At 47.3% G+C, this 22373-nt stretch overlaps 1 protein-coding gene across 1 annotated transcript in view; it reads left to right on the forward strand.

The window, feature by feature from the left end:
- Positions 1 to 22373, forward strand: part of LOC125712710 (A disintegrin and metalloproteinase with thrombospondin motifs 20-like) — a 66131-nt gene that overhangs the window by 25822 nt on the left and 17936 nt on the right. The window contains 17 exon segments of the mRNA XM_048983115.1: positions 5363 to 5508; positions 5901 to 6082; positions 6689 to 6825; positions 7354 to 7471; positions 9092 to 9187; positions 9550 to 9716; positions 9807 to 9936; positions 10578 to 10704; positions 10807 to 11017; positions 12666 to 12830; positions 12920 to 13084; positions 13803 to 13922; positions 14424 to 14531; positions 14643 to 14807; positions 14911 to 15183; positions 15261 to 15422; positions 17075 to 17251. Coding sequence (XP_048839072.1) covers positions 5363 to 5508; positions 5901 to 6082; positions 6689 to 6825; positions 7354 to 7471; positions 9092 to 9187; positions 9550 to 9716; positions 9807 to 9936; positions 10578 to 10704; positions 10807 to 11017; positions 12666 to 12830; positions 12920 to 13084; positions 13803 to 13922; positions 14424 to 14531; positions 14643 to 14807; positions 14911 to 15183; positions 15261 to 15422; positions 17075 to 17251 — 2649 coding nt within the window.

The raw sequence follows: 22373 nt of genomic DNA on the forward strand, positions 1-22373 counted from the left end.
GCGGGGGCCCCAGCTCACAGTGAACGAGATGTCACCCCGGATTTTTCAGTTATGCAGCATATATCGATTACAGGCTAGGATAAAAACGATAGCTATTTTGTGCCTGCGTTGAAAGTTGCAAATTGGAATCACATGTACAAAGTACTCTGGGATTTCTCCCAGAATTCTCAGCCAGGGGGCCATCTCAGGATTCCAGGAAGAGGGGCACCGAAAGCCTCGGCGTAATGCCAGTGCAGGTCTTTCACTGCTGCTCTCTTCGCCGCCTTTTCGCCTCACCTTTTCAAAGTGAACAAAGACACCATCAGCAGGACCCACCGGCCAGGGGAGGAATGTGCTAAAAGGCCTCAGGTCCCGCTTGACGCGGTCTGCCCCCTCAGCACCCCCACCCTGGCATTCTCCAGCTGATGGGAAAAGGGGCCTCGTTCCTGAGGGACAGCTGACCTCATTGTTGCTGACTGACATCTGACCCCCTTGTTACTGACAGCTCGTGCTCATGCTTGCCCCCTGGTGGTCCGGTGCTGGCATGCATCTGTTCATTGAGGACCACCGATGCAGCTGACAAGGGAATTGGAGGTGGGAGGGAGTGTGTAACCAGAGCAGGGATCCATTCCCCCCCCCATACCGTTGTAACGGGTCTTTTGGTTGTTTGTTTAGGAGTGGGCCACGTGAATGGCTTTTGTTCCATTCCGGAAAGTTCTGGGGATCCTCATGGGGGAACACTGAGCGGATTTACCCTCCCAGGCTCACGCCATGGTCCCCACGTAGAACTGATCTACCCCACCCCCCCACTCCCCACATTACTCAGGGGTCACATCTCCAGGCACGCTCCAGTCCTCCACTCCCCACAATACTGTGGGGTCACATCTCCAGGCACGCTCCAGTCCTCCACTCCCCACATTACTCAGGGGTCACATCTCCAGGCACTCTCCAGTCCTCCACTCCCCACATTACTCAGGGGTCACATCTCCAGGCACGCTCCATTTCTCCACTTCCCACATTACTCAGGGGTCACATCTCCAGGCACGCTCCAGTCCTCCACTCCCCACATTACTCAGGGGTCACATCTCCAGGCACGCTCCAGTCCTCCACTCCCCACATTACTCAGGGGTCACATCTCCAGGCACGCTCCATTCCTCCACTCCCCACATTACTCAGGGGTCACATCTCCAGGCACGCTCCATTCCTCCACTCCCCACATTACTCAGGGGTCACATCTCCAGGCACGCTCCAGTCCTCCACTCCCCACATTACTCAGGGGTCACATCTCCAGGCACGCTCCATTCCTCCACTCCCCACATTACTCAGGGGTCACATCTCCAGGCACGCTCCATTCCTCCACTCCCCACATTACTCAGGGGTCACATCTACAGGCACGCTCCAGTCCTCCACTCCCCACATTACTCAGGGGTCACATCTACAGGCACGCTCCAGTCCTCCACTCCCCACATTACTCAGGGGTCACATCTCCAGGCACGCTCCAGTCCTCCACTCCCCACATTACTCAGGGGTCACATCTCCAGGCACTCTCCAGTCCTCCACTCTCCACATTACTCAGGGGTCACATCTCTAGGCACTCTCCAGTCCTCCGCTCCCCACATTACTCAGGGGTCACATCTCCAGGCACGCTCCAGTCCTCCACTCCTCACATTACTCAGGGGTCACATCTCCAAGCACTCTCCAGTCCTCCACTCCCCACATTACTCAGGGGTCACATCTCCAGGCACGCTCCAGTCCTCCACTCCCCACATCACTCAGGGGTCACATCTCCAGGCACTCTCCAGTCCTCCACTCCCCACATCACTCAGGGGTCACATCTCCAGGCACGCTCCAGTCCTCCACTCCCCATCTATCAGCTCCACAGTCTCCAAGGAGAACATTTTGACGTTGCCGGCTGACTGTGAAAATCTCCCAGGGGGCTGTGCTGGAACGTGAGGGGGGTGGTGACCGCTCAGCATTTACATAGGAGGAGAATGCGTCTATCTAGAGCCCCGGGTCATTTCATACACCCATAAATCACATTTTGAAGAGTAAAGTGCCTGCACTATGCAGAGGGCAGAGCTGCCTGTCTGCGTTTGCATCGCAAACACGCGTGTGGAGGCCGGTAATATGCTGTCTGCGGTTTCCGCTCTGTCTCACACATATTTCACTGCTTAAACATTGCATATTAATTTGCTTATTCAGACAAGATTTTAAAATTCAAGTAACGGAAAACAGACGTTTTCAGGTAGACTTCTTTAGCCTCAGGACCAACATTTGTCCTTGATTATGAAGTCATGACCCAAATTTGATCAGAATTTTTCTATAACCATACACTCCGTAAAACTAAAATGGTCCTGTGGAAGCAAGAATTTGTGCTCATTCTGCAACCATGACCGACGGTCACACTGGATGATGGGAGAGGTATAGAGACTGTGTGTGTGTGTGTGTGTGTGTGTGTGTGTGTGTGTGTGTGTGTGTGTGTGTGTGTTGGGGGGGGGGGGGGATCATGTTTACATTACATTGTGATAAAAATGTTAGTATTTAACTTTTTTGGTCCCCACAGTTCTATAAACATATCTGATGACAATCAAGAAACTAAAAACACCGAAAGTCTTTTATTTTGTTTGGTTACTTATGGTTAGACTTAGGGCTGGATAGGGGTTACGGTCGTCATTGCTGGGATTAGGGTGTTTCCCATGAATGAATGGGAAGTTCCCATTTAGATACACTGTAAAAAAACGGTAAAATGACTGGGAGCAGCGGCTGCCAAACAAAAACCGTGAAATTAAAGTTTAAATATTTTATTTCAAATGAAGTGCAAAAACATTAAATTTACAAAAAAAATGTCCTTTATTCTTTTGCAGATAAATACTGTTATTTTACAGTTTTTCTTAATATTATTGTGATCAAATACCTTAATTAAAAGGGCAGTTTCAAAAGTTCAACAGATAAATACTGTTATTTTACAGTTTTTCTTAATATTATTGTGATCAATACCTTAATTAAAAGGGCAGTTTCAAAAGTTCAGAGGAGAAATACTGTTATTTTACAGTTTTTTTTACAAATATATATTATCAAGCACCTTCAATAAAGCAACAAAATATCAGATGACTGGCAGCAATGGCAGCCAAACAAAAAACAATAAAATTAAAGTAAAATGTTTCCACTCTGGAGTTGCCAGCAGGGAGAGGCGCCAGGTGGGGGTGGGAATACTTAATGCCCCCAGGCTGGGTGCCTGTACATTGGGGTTTACCGCAGTGGACGAGAGGGTAGCCTCCCTCCGCCTTCGGGTGGGGGGACGGGTCCTGACTGCTGTTGGCGCTTATGCGCCAAACAGCAGTTCAGAATACCCACCCTTTTTGGAGTCCTTGGAAGGGGTGTTGGAGAGCGCTCCTCCTGGGGACTCTCTTGTTCTGCTGGGGGACTTCAATGCTCACGTGGGCAATGACAGTAAGACCTGGAAGGGCGTGATTGGGAGGAACGGCCCCCCCAAACTGAACCCGAGCAGTGTTTTGTTGTTGGACTTCTGTGCTCGTCACAGATTGTCCATGATGAACACCATGTTCAGGCATAAGGGTGTCCATATGTGCACTTGGCACCAGGACACCCTAGGCCGCAGTTCGATGATCGACTTTGCATGCGCACAGACGGTTGGCTTGGACGCACTGACCCAGAGCTGTGACATCCTGGATATCCTGATAGGGTTCTAAGCAGTAATCAGTGCAAGTTCACACTTCATGTTAACTAATTCAAAGTTTAGTTCATACAGTAAAAATGAATAAACTCACGATGATACTTCACAATTTTAAGTGAGAACTAACTGCACTTTTTTACCTGTGATAGTGGAATTTCCACAGTCCCACAATATGCAAAAAATATGAAAAGAAAAAAGGTGATGTGGTCTCATTTTTTTGAGATTGTGGAGGGATTGTTAAATTACAGTTAATTGTTGTGATTTTACATAAATTTGTACGTAATTTGAGAAAGTGGGAAACATACAGTATAAATTAAACAGAATTTTTCCTTTTAAAAATGTGAAATATTCATTACTGGAGTTATACATAAAATAAAAGTTGGTTTATTAATTAATGGAAAATATCTGTCATTTTGCAGTTTGCAAAAAGAGTTTTGCAGACTTTTAAAAAAGAAATTACTGTAAAAATTATTTTCTGTAAAATTATAATTTTTTTAGATTGTAGGTATGCCAACGTGTGTGTGTTTGTGTGTTTCCCTGTACTCTGATGATATGGTCATTCCCTCCCCAGCACTGGTGTAAATGCCCTGCCGTTGTGCTCATTCCCTCCCCAGCACTGGTGTAAATGCTCTGCCGTTGTGCTCATTCCCTCCCCAGCACTGGTGTAAAAACCCTGCCGCTGTTCTCATTCCCTCCCCAGCACTGGTGTAAATGCCCTGCCGTTGTGCTCATTCCCTCCCCAGCACTGGTGTAAATGCCCTGCCGTTGTGCTCATTCCCTCCCCAGCACTGGTGTAAATGCCCTGCCGTTGTGCTCATTCCCTCCCCAGCACTGGTGTAAATGCTCTGCCGTTGTGCTCATTCCCTCCCCAGCACTGGTGTAAATGCTCTGCCGTTGTGCTCATTCCCTCCCCAGCACTGGTGTAAATGCCCTGCCGTTGTGCTCATTCCCTCCCCAGCACTGGTGTAAATGCCCTGCCGTTGTGCTCATTCCCTCCCCAGCACTGGTGTAAATGCCCTGCCGTTGTGCTCATTCCCTCCCCAGCACTGGTGTAAATGCTCTGCCGTTGTGCTCATTCCCTCCCCAGCACTGGTGTAAAAACCCTGCCGTTGTTCTCATTCCCTCCCCAGCACTGGTGTAAATGCTCTGCCGTTGTGCTCATTCCCTCCCCAGCACTGGTGTAAATGCCCTGCCGTTGTGCTCATTCCCTCCCCAGCACTGGTGTAAATGCTCTGCCGTTGTGCTCATTCCCTCCCCAGCACTGGTGTAAAAACCCTGCCGTTGTTCTCATTCCCTCCCCAGCACTGGTGTAAATGCTCTGCCGTTGTGCTCATTCCCTCCCCAGCACTGGTGTAAATGCCCTGCCGTTGTGCTCATTCCCTCCCCAGCACTGGTGTAAATGCTCTGCCGTTGTGCTCATTCCCTCCCCAGCACTGGTGTAAAAACCCTGCCGTTGTTCTCATTCCCTCCCCAGCACTGGTGTAAATGCCCTGCCGTTGTTCTCATTCCCTCCCCAGCACTGGTGTAAATGCTCTGCCGTTTTGCTCATTCCCTCCCCAGCACTGGTGTAAATGCCCTGCCGTTGTGCTCATTCCCTCCCCAGCACTGGTGTAAATGCCCTGCCGTTGTGCTCATTCCCTCCCCAGCACTGGTGTAAATGCTCTGCCGTTGTGCTCATTCCCTCCCCAGCACTGCCAACACGGGCTCTGTGTGAGCAAGGATGCAGATCTGCGGCCCTTGGACGGGATGTGGGGCCCCTGGGGGCCCTACAGCGCCTGTTCGCGGCCCTGCGGAGGGGGCACCAAGAGCACAGTCAGAGATTGCAACAAACCTGAGTAAGCCACCCCCCTTCTCTCACACACCCGCAGCACCTTTATCAGTACTGGAATCCTGGACTAAACGTCCTGATTTGCTCGTCTATGGGAACATATTGGTTATTGGTTACACCCTAACGCTTCAGAATTTTCCAGAAGCATGCGCCAATCTCCAGAATTGGACCAGGTCATCAATGCAAATTTTGTATTGTTTTTGAGATGAGACTGCCAGTGACCTGAAGTCAGGCTTCCTTGTCATATGTTGCTCACATAGTCTTATATAATCCAACGAAGAACTTTTCTTAAATTTCCTAAACTCCCTCAGTCTCGTAAACGTGTCCCATGAACTAAATGAGCTTTGGACTTTTGTTCTTCAGTTGTTCCAGACGTTGCTTCCAATCCTGTCCTTTCAGGCCCAGGAACGGGGGTCGCTTCTGCGTGGGCCGCAGGATGAAGTTCCGTTCCTGTGGCACGGATCCCTGCCCCCGTGACCGCAGGGACTTCCGCGAGGAGCAGTGTGCCCAGTTTGATGGCCGCCATTTCAACATCAACGGCCTGCTGCCCAGCGTCCGCTGGGTGCCCAAGTACAGCGGAAGTAAGCTGCTTACCTGTTATTTAACTGCGCCCTCAGCTGGGTGCCATGGATTAGGGCAGAGCAAACACTCCACATGTTCATTCCCTCCTACCATACCTGTACCGAGTATTTGCTGTTTCTGATTGGCTGGGAGCTGGGAGGGAGGGATTTTTTTTTTACAAAGTGAGCATTTTCAAGTTCAGGGTGTGGTAAGCTGCCCGGTGTGTGATAAGTGAGGATATTTTCCAACCCTGTATAGCTTTATTACGAGAAAGAGGATTCCCTGCGCATCTCTGTCGATAATAGCTGTAAGTCTGACGGCCGCAGGCACAAGCATACCTAGGAAGATTTAAGACTTAAATCATCATAATTGACAGTGAATACAAGCTACATGTATTTTAATAATTTAGTAGTAAGTCTTTTGAAAACTGACAAAAAATGCACATGAGTTAAGGCTTGTGTATGGCACTAGATCATGCCTTTTGGGTCGAGCCCATGGAGCAGCCAAGGACGTCAATGTGGCCACCACACCCTGACAAACCCGACCGCAGACAGACTTCTGAACCGCAGGGGAAATTGCTGCGACGTTTAACTGTGAGACGACTCTCTGTCTGACTCCCTCCGCAGTCCTCATGAAGGACCGGTGTAAGCTCTTCTGCAGGGTGGCGGGGAAGACAGCCTACTACCAGCTGAGGGACCGCGTCATCGACGGCACACAATGCAGCCCCGACACCAATGACATCTGCGTCCAGGGCCTGTGCAGGGTAACTGGAGATCGGCGGCCGTCTATTGCACTAAATCCTAATGTAGCTGAATTAACTTTTACGGATTAGTTTCACGCTCAAGGTCAGTGCTTCTCAAGCTTTTTGGATCGGGTACCACTTCAGATTAAATCCAAGTAGCCAAAATATCACATATGGAAAAAATAACACTAACAAATTTTTTGGTACCAACAGGGGGCGCTAAGGGTACCACGGGTGGTGCACATACACAGTTTGAGAACCACTGTTCTAGGTATAAAGTGCCGTTATCAGTTATACAGCCCAAACTGGCCTCCTCTTCATTTTTTGCTTACTTTGCTCATATTTCTAATGCTTTTAGACTGATATAAAGAGACAGTTTCTCCGAAAGCGATTATGTTCGCTGTACCTCGCATTACATACTGTTTTGCACTCAGCATTGTGTTTTATTTATGTCACCCCCTAACCCCAGTCCGAACGCGCGCTCTGATCACGGCCTTCCGCTGACAGCCTGCTATTTGGATCTCATGCCTCGGTTTTATTTTTCCTCAGCAAGCAGGCTGTGACCATGTGCTGAACTCCAAAGCCAGGCACGACAGATGTGGAGTGTGCGGAGGAGATAACTCGTCCTGCCGGGCCGTGAGCGGGACCTTCGATGACGGCCAGTATGGTGAGGCACATCCACGTCCGCGCCACAGAATTAATGAGCTCGCTGCTGAACGCCAAGAGCGTACTTAGGCTTTTGATTAAAGCTGAGGGACGAGGTGCGTACAAGACTATAAGAACATCCCCTGGAAGCCTGATGTTCTGTAGCTATTTCTCAATATGCTCACGGGCCGAAACTATCCACACGATAATCCCATGTTAAACCAATCAGAGGCACCAGCAAACATTCACCCAGGATGCGTCTTTTGTTTTCCTCTTTCATGTAACAGGGTTAGCGTTAGCCTGTTGCTAGACCACCCTACTTTTTCAGAATTTCCCAGAATGCTTTTTGCCTTTCATTTGCATGGTTACCTTTAGCCTCGCCTGGGACTGCAGTGCTGTGAATGGGGCCTAGCTGTTTGCCCCACTCTAGGCTGTGAGGCTCTTGCTCTGCTACCATCTGAGCAAACTCCCCTGTCACACAAGACTTACGGAGAGGCAACTCGGGCAACTGCAATCTGTCATCTAATTAAGGATCTGAACAGATCGTCCTCCCCTCATCCAACCCGCTGCGTTTTTGGACCCGAAAAGGACGGAAATGACATGTACGGTTACTGTAAGGCTAGATGTGAATTGACAACCACATTATCTCTGATTACGATGATGCGTGGGGATCAGAAGCAGGCTAAACGGTTCCAGAAATCGGTCACGTTGATGGTAACTGTAGTAGCAAGTTTGCCGTACGGGTTAACGTTAAGCTACGTGACTGGGACAGGCCTGATCCGCAGTTTTTTTCCGTGGGATTTTGGAGGGAAAGTGTAGTTTGAAGTGTGCAGTTGCATTAAGTTGCGTAGATTAACATGGAGATCTCAGACTCATATGGGTCCTTCTGGGCTCACGCTGTGCTCACTGCTTGGCGATTTATTTCTGTAATTGTTTCACAAATCTAACTCCACTTGAAATGCAATAATTAGACTCCATATTGTGACGTGAGAGTGAGCTTTCTCAAATCTCACTTCATTCACCTTGATCTTTGTCCAAAAGACTGTAGACTCAAAAGGGGGTTGAAAGGTAGGAAAGTACCAAATAAAAACGGGGTATTTAATTTCTATGCGTCTAAAATGAAGGTATATGTGGTCAGCTTTGAATCGATTGGATTGTAAACAGCAGCTGGCCCAGCCATGCTGGAAAGCCTGTATCTGATCTTTGAGCTTGTAGGTGTGGCCCTGCAGGGGGGGCACATTGAGAGCCTGACCCTATAATTTGAAGGTTATATCAGGGGCTACACACAAACACTGCACTGTGAATATCACGCAGCTTGTAGCTTTATACAAGTTGCCGATCGATTAATACCCTGTTAAAAGAATTATGTCTCTGATTTCTCTGTAAGTTAGGGTAGAACTTTGGGTCGCTGACAGGTGACAGGCATGAGCTATAACATTTACACTGTCTGCCCCCTAGTGGCTCTTCCTATTTAACTACCATTTCTCCTATCCTTCCATTAGGTGGTAAATATGAATAGTGGAGAATCATACAGTGTATGTCACACTGGATTTTGATATCTTGATAGATGAATGATCTCTGGATTATTCCGAAAGAGTGGCTGTTGTAATACTTGGTGTGCTGCTCCGGGTGTTTTTTCTAGGCTATAATATCATTGTGCGAATCCCTGCCGGAGCCACCAACATCGACATAACGCAAACCAGTTACTCAGGAAAACCAGAGGATGACAACTACCTTGGTAAGCAAAATTCATACAAAGGGCGTGACCTTGGCCAATGAAATACTTTGAATCATTCAGTGACAGGGGATGGGGCGCTTGGGGGGGCAATCAGCTTTCAGCTGGAACCAATGTCCCTGTGCCCCCGCCCCCTATTCGTCCCTAAGTATGTGGGGAACCTGTTTACAAAACGTGGTCGACTAGGGTGCTGGGGAGTGTCTGATATGTGCCAGATACATGATATTTTTCTAATTTTTAAATTACAGTTTTAAAAAATGTCTGTTTATCCAAAAAGCATTGCTGATGTCATTGCTTTAATTAAAAAATAATTATTGATTAGTTACACTTAAATCTGTTTTCTTCTTTTTTCTCCCCCTAAACAGCTTTATCTGACAGCCAGTCCAACTTTATCCTGAATGGGAATTTTGTGGTGGCCATGTTTAAGCGGGAGGTGACGGTCAAGGGGGCCGTCATCGAGTACAGCGGGTCGGACGCCATAGTGGAGCGCATTAACTGCACCGATAGGACCGAGGAGGAGCTTGTGCTTCAGGTTGGCTCAGGATGGGGTTCTGGGGCTGGAACCTCAGGCAGGGAACCTGAAACCCAAACAGCCACACAGCCGTGTTTGTTCTGCGCCCAGGTGCTGTGTGTGGGGAACCTGCACAACCCAGACGTGCGATACTCCTTCAACATCCCCGTCGAGGAGAAACTGGAGAAGTTTGTCTGGAGCACTTCTGGATCGTGGCAGGACTGCAGCCGGGTTTGTCAGGGTATGGTGGCCACATTGACGTCCTTGGCCGCTCCATTGGCTGATGGAGCACTTTCCTCACCCGCCTTTGTGAATGGATAGTATGATGTCTTAATGCTGTCGGCCATTTTGCTCAATGCCACATCCTGGGATTGAGGAGAGCTGAAATTGTGAAAGCTAGGAGAGGGGTAAATCCCAGAGCAGCTGTTACTGCAATGCATGAGCACTCTCAGTGGTGCTGCTTAGGAGTGAGCCTTTCACACCAGAGAGACTAAAGCTTTACTTTCTGGGGAGAACCCAGTCAGTCAAGGGCTTCACACATCTTGTTGAAGGTTTATACATCTCATTCAAGGGTTCCACAAGTCTTAGTCGAGGTTCATGTTATCATTGAAGTTTCCCACTGGGAATCCAATCATGGTTCTCATAGAATTTTTTCAGGGCTCGTAATTCAAAGTTTATGTAGACCTTATTCAAGGCTCACACGGGCTTAATTTAAAGCTCATGCTGGTTACAATTTAGATCCTGCTCAGATGAATACAACAATGTAGATCACATATCCTATTAATCAGTCTAAAATTACTAGAAGGTGTTTTTCTTTGTACAGGACTGCTTTGTAGGATTTAATGAGCAAAATGTCGTCCAACTTTACCTTTTGGTGCGAAGGTGAGAGGAGACGCAAAGTGACGTGCGTCCGGAAGAGTGACCACCAGGTGGCATCAGACCAGCGATGTCACCAACTACCCCAACCTGACCCCATCAGCGAGCCATGCAACACTCACTGTGAACTCAGGTGAGCGCCACCTAGTGGCCAGAAGTTGTGTTTACCGGGAACACAGAGCCGAGGCGGCGTCCAGCTACATCCGTCAGGTCAGAGCATGTCAATTGTCTACAGGTGGCACGTGGCAGGCAGAAGCGAGTGCTCTGTGCGGTGCGGCCCGGGCCACCGCACCCTGGACGTCCAGTGCGTAAAATACAGCCGGCTGGCGGAGCGCAGTGAGTGGGCGGAGCCTGCAGCCTGCGGCGAGATGCCCAAGCCGCCCTCGCGGGAATCTTGCCACGGCGACTGCTTGCTGCAGAGCTGGCATTATAGTGCTTGGTCCCAGGTGAGGTGGGGGCAGCTCACACGGAAATACCCCCTTGTTATTCCACCCCCAGCAGCAAACCGCAGAACCCGTCCAGAACAGTTCAAGGACACTATTCCAGATTTACACGTCTTTCCATCTGTCCATCCATCCATCTATCATCCTTCTTGCCAGGGCCAGTCCAACTCTTATTGGAGCCCTAAGGAAAATTTAATTACCATAGTTGTCATTTGTCATCTTCCTTCACTGCGAAGAGAGATTAGTTACATCTCATGGGTTGATATACTTCAGTGCAATATGCACTGTAGCGGGGTACACCACATAATACTGTTCTGGTATACTATGGTTTGGTATACTTCAGTGCGATATGCACTGTAGCGGGGCACACGACATAATACTGTTCTGGTATACTATGGTTTGGTATACTTCAGTGCGATATGCACTGTAGCGGGGCACACGACATAATACTGTTCTGGTATACTATGGTTTGGTATACTTCAGTGTGATATGCACTGTAGCAGAGCACACCACATAATACTGTTCTGGTATACTATGGTTTGGTATACTTCAGTGTGATATGCACTGTAGCAGAGCATACCACACAATACTGTTCTGGTATACTATGGTTTGGTATACTTCAGTGCCATATGCACTGTAGCGGGGCACACCACATAATATTGTTCTGGTATACTATGATTTGGTATACTTCAGTGCGATATGCACTGTAGCGGGGCACACCACATAATACCGTTCTGGTATACTATGATTTGGTATACTTCAGTGCGATATGCACTGTAGCGGGGCACACCACATAATACCGTTCTGGTATACTATGGTTTGGTATACTTCTGTGCAATATGCACTGTAGCAGGGCAAACCACATAATACCGTTCTGGTATACTATGGTTTGGTATACTTCAGTGTGATATGCACTGTAGCAGGGCACACCACACAATACTGTTCTGGTATACTATGGTTTGGTATACTTCAGTGTGATATGCACTGTAGGCAGAGCACACCACATAATACTGTTCCGGTATACTATGGTTTGGTATACTTCAGTGTGATATGCACTGTAGGCAGAGCACACCACATAATACTGTTCCGGTATACTATGGTTTGGTATACTTCAGTGCCATATGCACTGTAGGCAGAGCACACCACATAATACTGTTCTGGTATACTATGATTTGGTATACTTCAGTGTGATATGCACTGTAGCAGAGCACACCACACAATACTGTTCTGGTATACTATGGTTTGGTATACTTCAGTGTGATATGCACTGTAGTGGAGCACACCACACAATACTGTTCTGGTATACTATGGTTTGGTATACTTCAGTGTGATATGCACTGTAGTGGAGCACACCACACAATACTGTTCTGGTATACTATGGTTTGGTATACTTCAGTGTGATATGCACTGTAGGCAGAGCACACCACATAATACTGTTCTGGTGTACTATGGTTTGGTATACTTCAGTGTGATATGCACTGTAGCGGGGCACACCGCATAACATTGTTCTGGTATACTATGGTTTGGTATACTTTAGTGCGATATGCACTGTAGTGGGGCACACCACACAATACTGTTCTGGTATACTATGGTTTGGTATACTTCAGCGCTATGACTGTCGTTGCCTCTGAAATTCGCGTTTTCGTCTCAGTGCTCCAAAACTTGTGGCCGCGGCACACGAACCCGAGAGTCATACTGCATGAGCAGCCTGGGCCGCCAGCTATCAGACCATGAGTGCGCCGGCCTTCCCCGCCACACCGCAGAGACCTGCGCCGACACAGCCTGCCCCGAGTGGGCGTCCGGCGAGTGGAGTGAAGTGAGACCACCGTCCCTCCTTGGCTTCCTCATATCCGCATGTGTGCTGCTCCTCCCTTGCTCACCAATGTTCTCTTTCCTCCACCTCAGTGTCTGGTGACCTGTGGAAAGGGCTCGAGGCACCGAGAGGTCTTCTGCCGCATGGGTGAGGAGACGCTCAATGAGCAGCTCTGTGACCCAGACAACAAGCCCCTGTCAGTGGGGGTCTGCCAGCTACCCGAATGCGCGTCCTGGCAAGTCGCGGCCTGGGGTATGGTAAGTCGACCACGGATTCGTGTTGTGTGGGATTCAGAGTAGGATGGATGGGTCTGCGCATCACCTGGAATAGTACGGTTTGGGTTGGGGTGGATTAGGCACAGAACCAATAGATGAGCCAGGTTTAGGGAATAGTGGGTTCAACCAGAAGACCTGTGGGAGTTTTGGGTCTGCATTAGGGTATAAAACAATAGAGGATCCTTGGAAATTATCTGGCAAAAGAGAACCTATGAAAAGTGTGGTTTAGGGATGGGTGGTTTCAGCCTGTGAACCTATGAAAGATTCTGGTCTGCAGTAAGATGGATAAAGATGTAGGATCCATGGAGGAGATGGGTCTGCGATAAACTGTGAATGAAGTGGGGAACTTGCAGAATTGAAGAGCAGAGTTTATACCAGGGAATATGGTAATCTTCTTAACGGCTTTATTGACTGCGGTAACATGCCTTATCCATTCAAGCTTGTTATTGTTACTGTGGTTAAAGGCTGATTTAAATATTTCCTAAGGCAGCTTGCTGTTATAATTTGTTATTGAGTGTTATTCAAATAAATCTGTATGAGGTCATGAATTATCCTGTTATTATTTATCTACAAATCCCTGAGATTGGAGTTAGTGTTGGCCTCTTAGGAGCCCCTGTGTCGTGATGAACATCTGTAATATATGGCTGGTCTTTGGCTGTCTCTTTCTCGATGTCCTCATGGGGGCGCTCTCCCATTGCAGTGCACTGTGACCTGTGGCCATGGCTACCAGATGCGGGCGGTGCGCTGCGTGTCGGGGACCTACGGAGAGACACTGGATGACTGGGAGTGCAACGCCGCCTCCAGACCCAGGGACAATCAGGTGATCGTGGGTTCCAAACCCCGATCCTGTCTGACAGGATAGCAGCACTGTAATGTTCTTACCCTGATGACCCTGGTCAGGACTATGAAGATCTAACAGCTTCAGCACGGGGTCTTACCTCTCCAGTAGAGGACAGAGGTCTTATACTGTAGCTCCAATGGAATATGAAGGTCTTATAGCTTGAGTGGAGGGTTAAGGTCTTATAACTCCAATGGAGGATGGAGGTTTTATATCCCCAGTGGAGGGTGGAGGTCTTATAGCCCCACTGGAAGATGGAGGTCTTGTACGTTGAGTGGGGAGGTGGAGGTTTTATGGCCCCACTGGAGGGTTGAGGTCTTATAACTCCACTGGAAGATGGAGGTCTTGTAGCTTGAGTAGGGAGGTGGAGGTTTTATGGCCCCACTGGAGGGTTGAGGTCTTATAGCCCCAATGAAGGATGGAGGTCCTGTAACTTAAAGTGTTTATGCATATTTTGATCTACAACCCCCCTGGTTATATCAGGACTGTGAGCTGGTGGCCTGCCCCCGTGCCCTCCCGATTCTCAGCACCGATCATCCTGCAGACCACGGCTCCCACTCCACCCAGTGGAGATACGGATCCTGGACAACGGTGAGGCCTGTTATACCGGAACAGGGATCATCTTCCCCCTCCTCTGAACCCGATCTTAAGCTCTTTAAACAATCAAAGACAGTTAACTATGTGTGCCTGCATGCATCCCAGTGCTCGGTGTCCTGTGGGAGGGGTACGAGAGCTCGCTACGTCAGCTGCCGGGACACCCACGGTGGCGTCGCAGATGAGGCCTACTGTGCACACTTGTCCCGTCCCCCAGAATCCTCAGCGTGCTTCCAACCATGTGGCCAATGGCGGGCGGGAGACTGGTCTCCGGTATGTTACCCAAGTCTTGGCAGGATTGGGTTTCAGTCTCACTCTTTCCACAGTGTCTGGTTTTCAGTTCAAACAGCATGTATTTGTTTTTTTTCCCCATTAGTGTTCAGTAACCTGTGGTGTTGGGCAGACGACCAGGCAAGTGGTCTGCAGTACCTACCACCACCAGGTGGGGGCAGAGGTCTGTGACCCAGACGAACGTCCAGCTGCAGAGCAGGAGTGCATCACGGTGCCGTGTCAGTCTGTCTATCGCCCAGGCAACCAGCCCCAGTTGCCCAACACGGACTACCCCTATGAGCCAGGCAGTCACCCTGGGCACAGCAGTTGGAATGTACCATCTGCTAACAACCAATGGAGGACGGGGCCCTGGGGGGGGGTGAGTATTCCCTTTTCCTGTCCCGTGGAGCGCCTGCACCCCCCTCTGTCTGTGACGCTCTCTTTCCCGGCCTGCAGTGCTCCAGCACGTGCGCCGGGGGCTTCCAGCGGAGGGTGGTGGTCTGCCAGGACCTGGAGGGCCACCCCTCATGGAGCTGCGAGGAGAAAGTGAAGCCGGCCGAGACGAAGAGCTGCATGTCGGGCCCCTGCCCGCAGTGGAACCATGGAGTCTGGGGCGAGGTGAGCATCCAGTAAACAGCTAATCAACTGATCCCATGTAGCTACACCCATCTATTCCAGGAAAACCTGCTTTTAATCCATTGGTCTCTGTTATTCACCTTATAGTAAAAGGCCTTGAGAAAATACGTATCAAATATTGCATCGACTAAGAAAAGTGGTCAACATCTCAAATAGTTCTAAATTATTATTAAAAATAGCTCCCTTTTGCTTGGATGACAGCATTGCAGCCTCGTGACATTCTCTCAGCCAGCTTCCAGATGTAGCCGCCTGGAATGCTTCTCCAACGGTCCTCCAACGGTCCTGAAGGAGTTTCCACAAGTTCAGGGCACAAGTTAACTACCCAACTCATCCCAAACCAGCTGAATAAGCTGTAGGTTGGGGGCGTGTGGGGGCCAGGTCTCCTGTCACAGCACTCCATCCCTTTGCTTCTTCACAAGATAATGCTACATAACTGTGAGGTGTGCTTAGGGTCGTTATGTTATTGGAAAAACAAATGATTTTCAGTAGGTGTGCCAAGACTTTTTACTGGTCCTGTACATGTACTGGCAAACAGACAACATGCAAAGGGCACACATAGTGCGCGCAAGTCAATGTGGTGCAAGCAAATATAAAAATGACACAGTACACAAGTAGAATAGCCTGAAAAACAAAAAAAATTTATTATTACAGAAATAAACACACTATATTGCCAAAAGTATTGGGACACCTGCCTTCACACACACATGAACTTTAATGACATCTCATTCTTAATTCATAGGCTTTAATATGGAGTTGGCCCACACTCTAAAGCTATAACAGCTTCACCTTTTCTACAAAGACTGTCCAGGTGTTTTTATGGGAATTTTTGACCATTCTTCCAGGAGAGCATTTGTGAGGTCAGGTACTGATATTGGATGAGAAGGCCTGGCTCGAAATCTCCACTCTAAATCATCCCAAAGGTGTTCTGTCAGGTTGAGGTCAGGGCTCTGTGCAGGCCAGTCAAGTTCCTCCACACCAGACTCGCTCCTACATGTCCTTATGGACCTTGCTTTGTTCACTGGTGCGCAGTCATGTTGGAACAGGAAGGGGCCATCCCCAAACTGTCCCCACAAAGATGGGAGCATGTAATTGTCCAAAATGGCTTTGAATGCTGCAGCATTAAGAGTCCCTTTCACTGGATTTAAGGGGCCAAGTCCAACCCCTGAAAAATAACCCCATACCATTACCCCCCCTCCACCAAACTTTACACTTCGTACAATGCAGTCTCCTTGCAAGCACCAAATCCCATTGGCGAGGTGTCGCAATACTTTTGGCAATATGTTAATAAATCAGCAGATAGTACATGTGTAAAAGTACAGAATGATCTCAATATTGCATTTTCTGCTGATTGGAAAGGTCTTATTAGGCTCTTGGTTTCTTTGGTAGATACCTGGGCATTCACTGGACGCTCAGCCTAGCTGTCCTTATGCCTAGTTGACTCCTTGACAGCCAAATCTTTGTGCTGTCTGCTTCAGTTCCACAACACTTTGGACTAAAGTGTCTGCTATATAAAAATGTAAATGAAGGTGATGGTACTGGCCAATGAGAACAGAGAGTTGTTCTGGCCAATGAGAACATTCCCATTGAACAGGGCATCCAATGGAAATGACTTAAATGGGGCCTTGTTTCTGCAGTGCACGCAGTCATGTGGCGGTGGGAGCAGGACGCGCCTCGTGGTCTGCCAGGGCTCCAGCGGGCAGAGACTGAACGAGCGAAGCTGCGATGAGCAGGAGCGCCCCCTAGAGGCGGAGCTGTGCAACACGCAGTCCTGCCCCGGGGCCTCGTCCTGGCTCCGGCGCCCGTGGAAACCGGTACGGTAGCCCTCCTCTTCAGCTCCTGCACCCACCTGCCATCGACCAGTTTCTCGGTGCGTGTTGGGTACGTCGTTGTCGGCGATGGCGGGACCGTCCACCCTGATCCCTGGTGTTGTGGTGCGTCCGAACTCGTGTTGAGGGCCGGAATCGTACCTCACAGAAGCCCTCGCAGACAGCCTGGCCTGGGGGCTCAGCACTTAACCAGACCCTCCAGGCAAATATAAACCACCTATGATAGAGGTCTTTCATTTCAGTCAAAACTATAAGTATTTGTATTTATTTTTATTTTTAATACTTTGTATTGATACACATAGGAGAGGTTTTAATGATGCTTATGGAACATTAACAATCCTGTTTGTCATCTCAAGCTGTAATGATGGTACAAAGTGTGCATTGGTTTGTAAGAAGGTCATTCAGAGGTCATTCGAAGGTCATTTCGTGCTCAGACAGCTGTATGTCTGGTTCCATGTTTCACATCTCGTGCCAGTATACAGCCTTTTCGTTTTGGACGTAGCCTCATGACATTTATACCGTGGCATTTGGGTGTCACTTTTGGTAATCCATGGTCGCTCATTTTTGCATCTTCCTAACCTATGTCAGTTTTGTACAGCGGAAAAGATTTTAACAGTCAGCTGCAAAGGCTTCAGATTCAGGATGTTTTATTGACCATGTGCTAGAGCTGCATCAGAATGCCGACATGTTCAGTCACACCCAGTACAAAGAATGAACAACAGCACATAAATAACTAAAGAATAGATAGGCTGTGATGTTTTTCTTCAAAGTTTTGTTCTTAATTAGTTTTTAAGACATTTAAATGTGAATGATGGGGACGGTAGTGTACTGAACATCCTTCTGGTGAGACTCAGATTTAATTTTAAAAGCCGTCTTCAGTCCACAAACAGCTGTTGTGTTGTCAAACAGTCTGAAAATTGGCCTTCTTGTACTTTTAACGGTATACATCAATTAGGTGTTTTCTTTCAGTTTAGCCGCGCAATGTTCATGGTTGCTAGAGGTGCAAGTTTTAAGTCAAATTTTAAGTTATCCGGTAACTTGAATGGAAAAAAAATGCAGAAAATTAGTGTGGATTAATTTGTGCCCAAGAATATTAACATTTTGGTTTTCAGGTTGATTAATTTTCTGTTAAATCTTTGCTGGTATATCTCAAAGGCAGCCTTAGCCGAAAGGTCTCTGTTTGAGGTGTTCCTATACGTTCTGCTTCATGGTCATCATTCGGGGGGCAGTTTAGCGGGGGGGTTTAGAGTGACTGGGGCAATGCCTTTGGCTCCAGAAACGCCACGTGCCAGCAGCGGTGTTTGCCCCCACTCAAACCTGCGTCGCCCCCTGTTGGCTATAAACAGCCACTACACTAGGTAGAGTGGGGTGGGGGGGATGCACAGTGACTTTTTGTATGGGGTCCTAGAAACAAGAAACCCACCCCAGGACAAAGCAGAGCATTGAGGTCCCCTGGATCCAGGTCCGAGCAAAGTGCAGGAGAGGAGGCTCGAGTTAGCCAGGCTTAAACCTTCAAGATTTTTGTTAAAACATAACAATGTCCAAAGAGTAATTTGTTTCATTCAGTTAGCTAGCATTCCTATTGAAATAAATACCCTGGACTCCCTTGGCATTGATAAATCTGCTTTGTGAGTGTGAGACTTCATGTGCTGGCCCAGTAATACCACCTTATTTGTGTTCTCGTGGTGATGATTTTATTTCCCTTATTGATCTGTTATGTGACATTGCATATACACTTAAACTCCGAAGATACTGTGCTGTCGTCGCTCCAGCCTCATCTGTGTCTCCTGCCGTGTCTGACCCACACATCCACAACATCAAACCCACCCCCCCACCCGCCCAAATCTGCATTTACACCCATAATGCCTCAGCGTCAGTGTAACATTCAAAAATAACAAATAACACTGTTGAATGTAATTAATTTTTAAATCTGTGTTCTGTGTCTGCATATTTATTTTGTGCACGTATATGTTGAAACCGCTGTTGACATTGAAAACAATTAAAGAATCACGTGTCCATTACCTGCATATTTCATCCGTTTGGAATAACTGTGTGATTTGTGCTTTGCTGGTGGCAGATTAAAGAATAATGCAAAATAAGGAAGGCTGTCCTGAAAGTGCGTCTCTGAGTAGAGGGGATATGGGGGGAGTAGTTGTCAGGATGGGCAGCTTTTATGCTTGAGTTTTGAAAGCGGTTGAGTAAACAGGATTCGCTCTGAAACTAATATAGCGCTCTCTGTTTACGAAACGTCTACTGCCATTTAAAAAATGTTATTCATAGCAGGAAAAAAGGTCTGTACGTTTATTGAAACCAAATATGACAGGTACATTTGAATAATTGAATTGAAGCTTTACTGTAAAATCACTTTCTGTAAGATTTAACTAAATCTGCAGATATTTGTCGATAGAAAAGCTGGATTCATGAGAAATAGAAGTCGTTAAGGGAAACAAACCTGAAAAATATGCTGTGTTATATTTACACTTCAGCTCTGCATAAACTCATCGGAGACCTTTGATTTACGCACGGCAGGATTATAATGGTGTGTTTCAAAAGATTACGTAAACATCCAAAATCCAAACCACGCTGCAGCCTGTGTGTCGCTGCCTTTATTGCTTGCACGTGGGAATATATACATTTCGGCGCGGTGGGCTTTTGCCAGAGCGCTCGTGTAATTGAAACCGAGCCGGGTATATTTGGCTAATCGACGTTGACAGGAAGTTGGATTTAAGAGGGCCCGTTTTATGGCAGATGTCTCGAGATGAGATGCATGCTGGGGGATGTGGGGGCCACCTTTGCTTTGGCAGCGGTCCACATCTGGGCGGCGGGGGCCTGAAATAAATATTTTTTGAATCGTGTAGTGAGAGAAGCCTTCAGACTCTCTAGGGAAGCAGGGAATTTGGCCATCGGGGGGGGGCAGGCGGGTCTGGAGGGGTGGGGGGCAGTGCCAGTCAACCCTTTAGGCGAACCTAGTTGGGGGCTGCTTAGAGCGCCACCTTCTGAGAGGGCACTGACATAGCAAGACAATTTCCCTTTATGATGCTCAGTGCATGTTGGGTGACTGAAATTCACCATCCCAGTCCTGCAGTTAGAGCTGCTACTTACAGTCTGGATAACACCTTAAACCACTTTGACTACTTTAAATCACTTATATATGTACAAAAAAATGTGGTGCTTAAGTATATTTAATTTTATATCCTTTTCCATGCATGTTAGTTGTTTAATGTATAAAGAGTTATTAAGCAAATACCTTATAAAATTATGAGACGTCTAAACCTTTGTGCCTCTGAATTTATCTTAATCAGGGGGCTTTCAAATTTCTCCATAAGAACAGTAAATGGTGGAAAATAGACCTTGTAGGGATGAGGTGAAATGCGCCTGTTAAATATTATTTAGGCTTAAAAAGAAAGATTGGAGTTGTTTTGGGTTACCACTGTGGCTTCAGCTTTTGTGGGTTCGAATCCCGGCTCCTCTGTGTGTTTGGGTAGCACTGTGGCCTCAGATCTTTAAGGTTGGGGTTCGAATCCCACCTCCTCTGTGTGTTTGGGTAGCACTGAGGCCAAACATCTCCAGGTTTGGAGGTTCGAATCCTGCTTCCTCTGTGTGTTTGGCTAGCACCGTGGCCTCACATCTCCTCAGTGGGGGTTCGAATCCCACCTCCTCTGTGTGTTTGGGTAGCACTGTGGTCTCACATCTCCAAGATGTGGGTTCGAATACCACCTCCTCTGTGTTTTTGTGCATGTTCTCTTCGTGTTGCACAGATTTCAGCCTGTCATGCAAAGCCATGTGTGCAGTAGTTTGTGTGTGTGTGTGACCTGTCTCCCATTAGCCAATGTTTTAAATCAGTGAGTGACAGGGCCGGGGGCCAATCGGCTTTCAGCTGGGGCTGGTGCTCCTGGGGTCTCCTGAATCTTCCTGTAATTATTCCTGTTCCTTCATGGCTGCCAATCAAATAGCCAGAACAGGGGTAGAGCCTCCAATGACACTTAATTTTACCATTTCCTGTAACAACAGATTTCCGTATCTGAATTTGGATTGGTCTGTTTTGTATGTTCAAAATTTTCTTCATGTCTCCCTTTAACACCTTACCAAACAGCGGCAGAGCCAAAAATGTATCCCTGACAACAACTATAATTAATTAACTATCGTAATCACTGTTGCTCATACAGGTAAAAATCAATCAGTATATTGTTGTAGAAAATATTTAATAAAATGCTAGGCCGTTATTTATTATCACTAATCAATATTATGAATTCATTTAATAGGCAGCAGAGAACCAAATTCTTGTCCTTTGTTGTTCCTTGTGTGTATATTATTCTGTTTAAAGTGTTATGTGAATATTATTGTGTAATTAATACTGTGCAAAAGACTTTGGCAGTCAAAGGACACGTTTAAAGCTGTTGTCCAGAACAAAAAACACAATTTAACATAAGAATATATGTGTGTGTGTATATATATATATGTGTGTGTGTGTGTATATATATATATATATATATATATATATATATGTGTGTGTGTGTGTGTGTGTGTGTGTGTGTGTGTGTGTGTGTGTGTGTGTGTGTGTATATATATATATATAAAGAATAACACAATATAAACTGACAGTAATTTCTTCTTTTCCTAAAAACTGACTGATATCTCCGTCTGTCCTGGCAATAAGAGCTGCGCTTCAGCTCCCTATTCAGGGACACCCCAGCCATTCTGTACATTTCACCAATTTTGACACAGGTCCAATTAATTAATCAATTTAACTCATTTTAAAAAATGAGGTATAGATTAGTCATACGAGGTGTACTACTGGAAGATACAAACATACATGGGTGTGTTGGATGGTGGCTTTGATGAGAAGGTTAAGATGACACACTGTGACTGACAAAGTTATACACCAATATCCAGCCATCTATCCATCCATCCATTTTCTAAACTGCTTATTCTACTGGGTCGCGGGGGGTCCGGAGCCTATCCCGGAAGCAATGGGCACGAGGCAGGGAACAACCCAGGATGGGAGGCCAGCCCATCGCAGGGCACACTCACACACCATTCACTCACACAGGCACACCTACGGTCAATTTAGTAACTCCAATTAGCCTTAGCAAGGAAACCCCACGAC

Source organism: Brienomyrus brachyistius, chromosome 1 (assembly GCF_023856365.1).
Source record: "Brienomyrus brachyistius isolate T26 chromosome 1, BBRACH_0.4, whole genome shotgun sequence".
Classification (NCBI taxonomy): Eukaryota; Metazoa; Chordata; class Actinopteri; order Osteoglossiformes; family Mormyridae; genus Brienomyrus; species Brienomyrus brachyistius.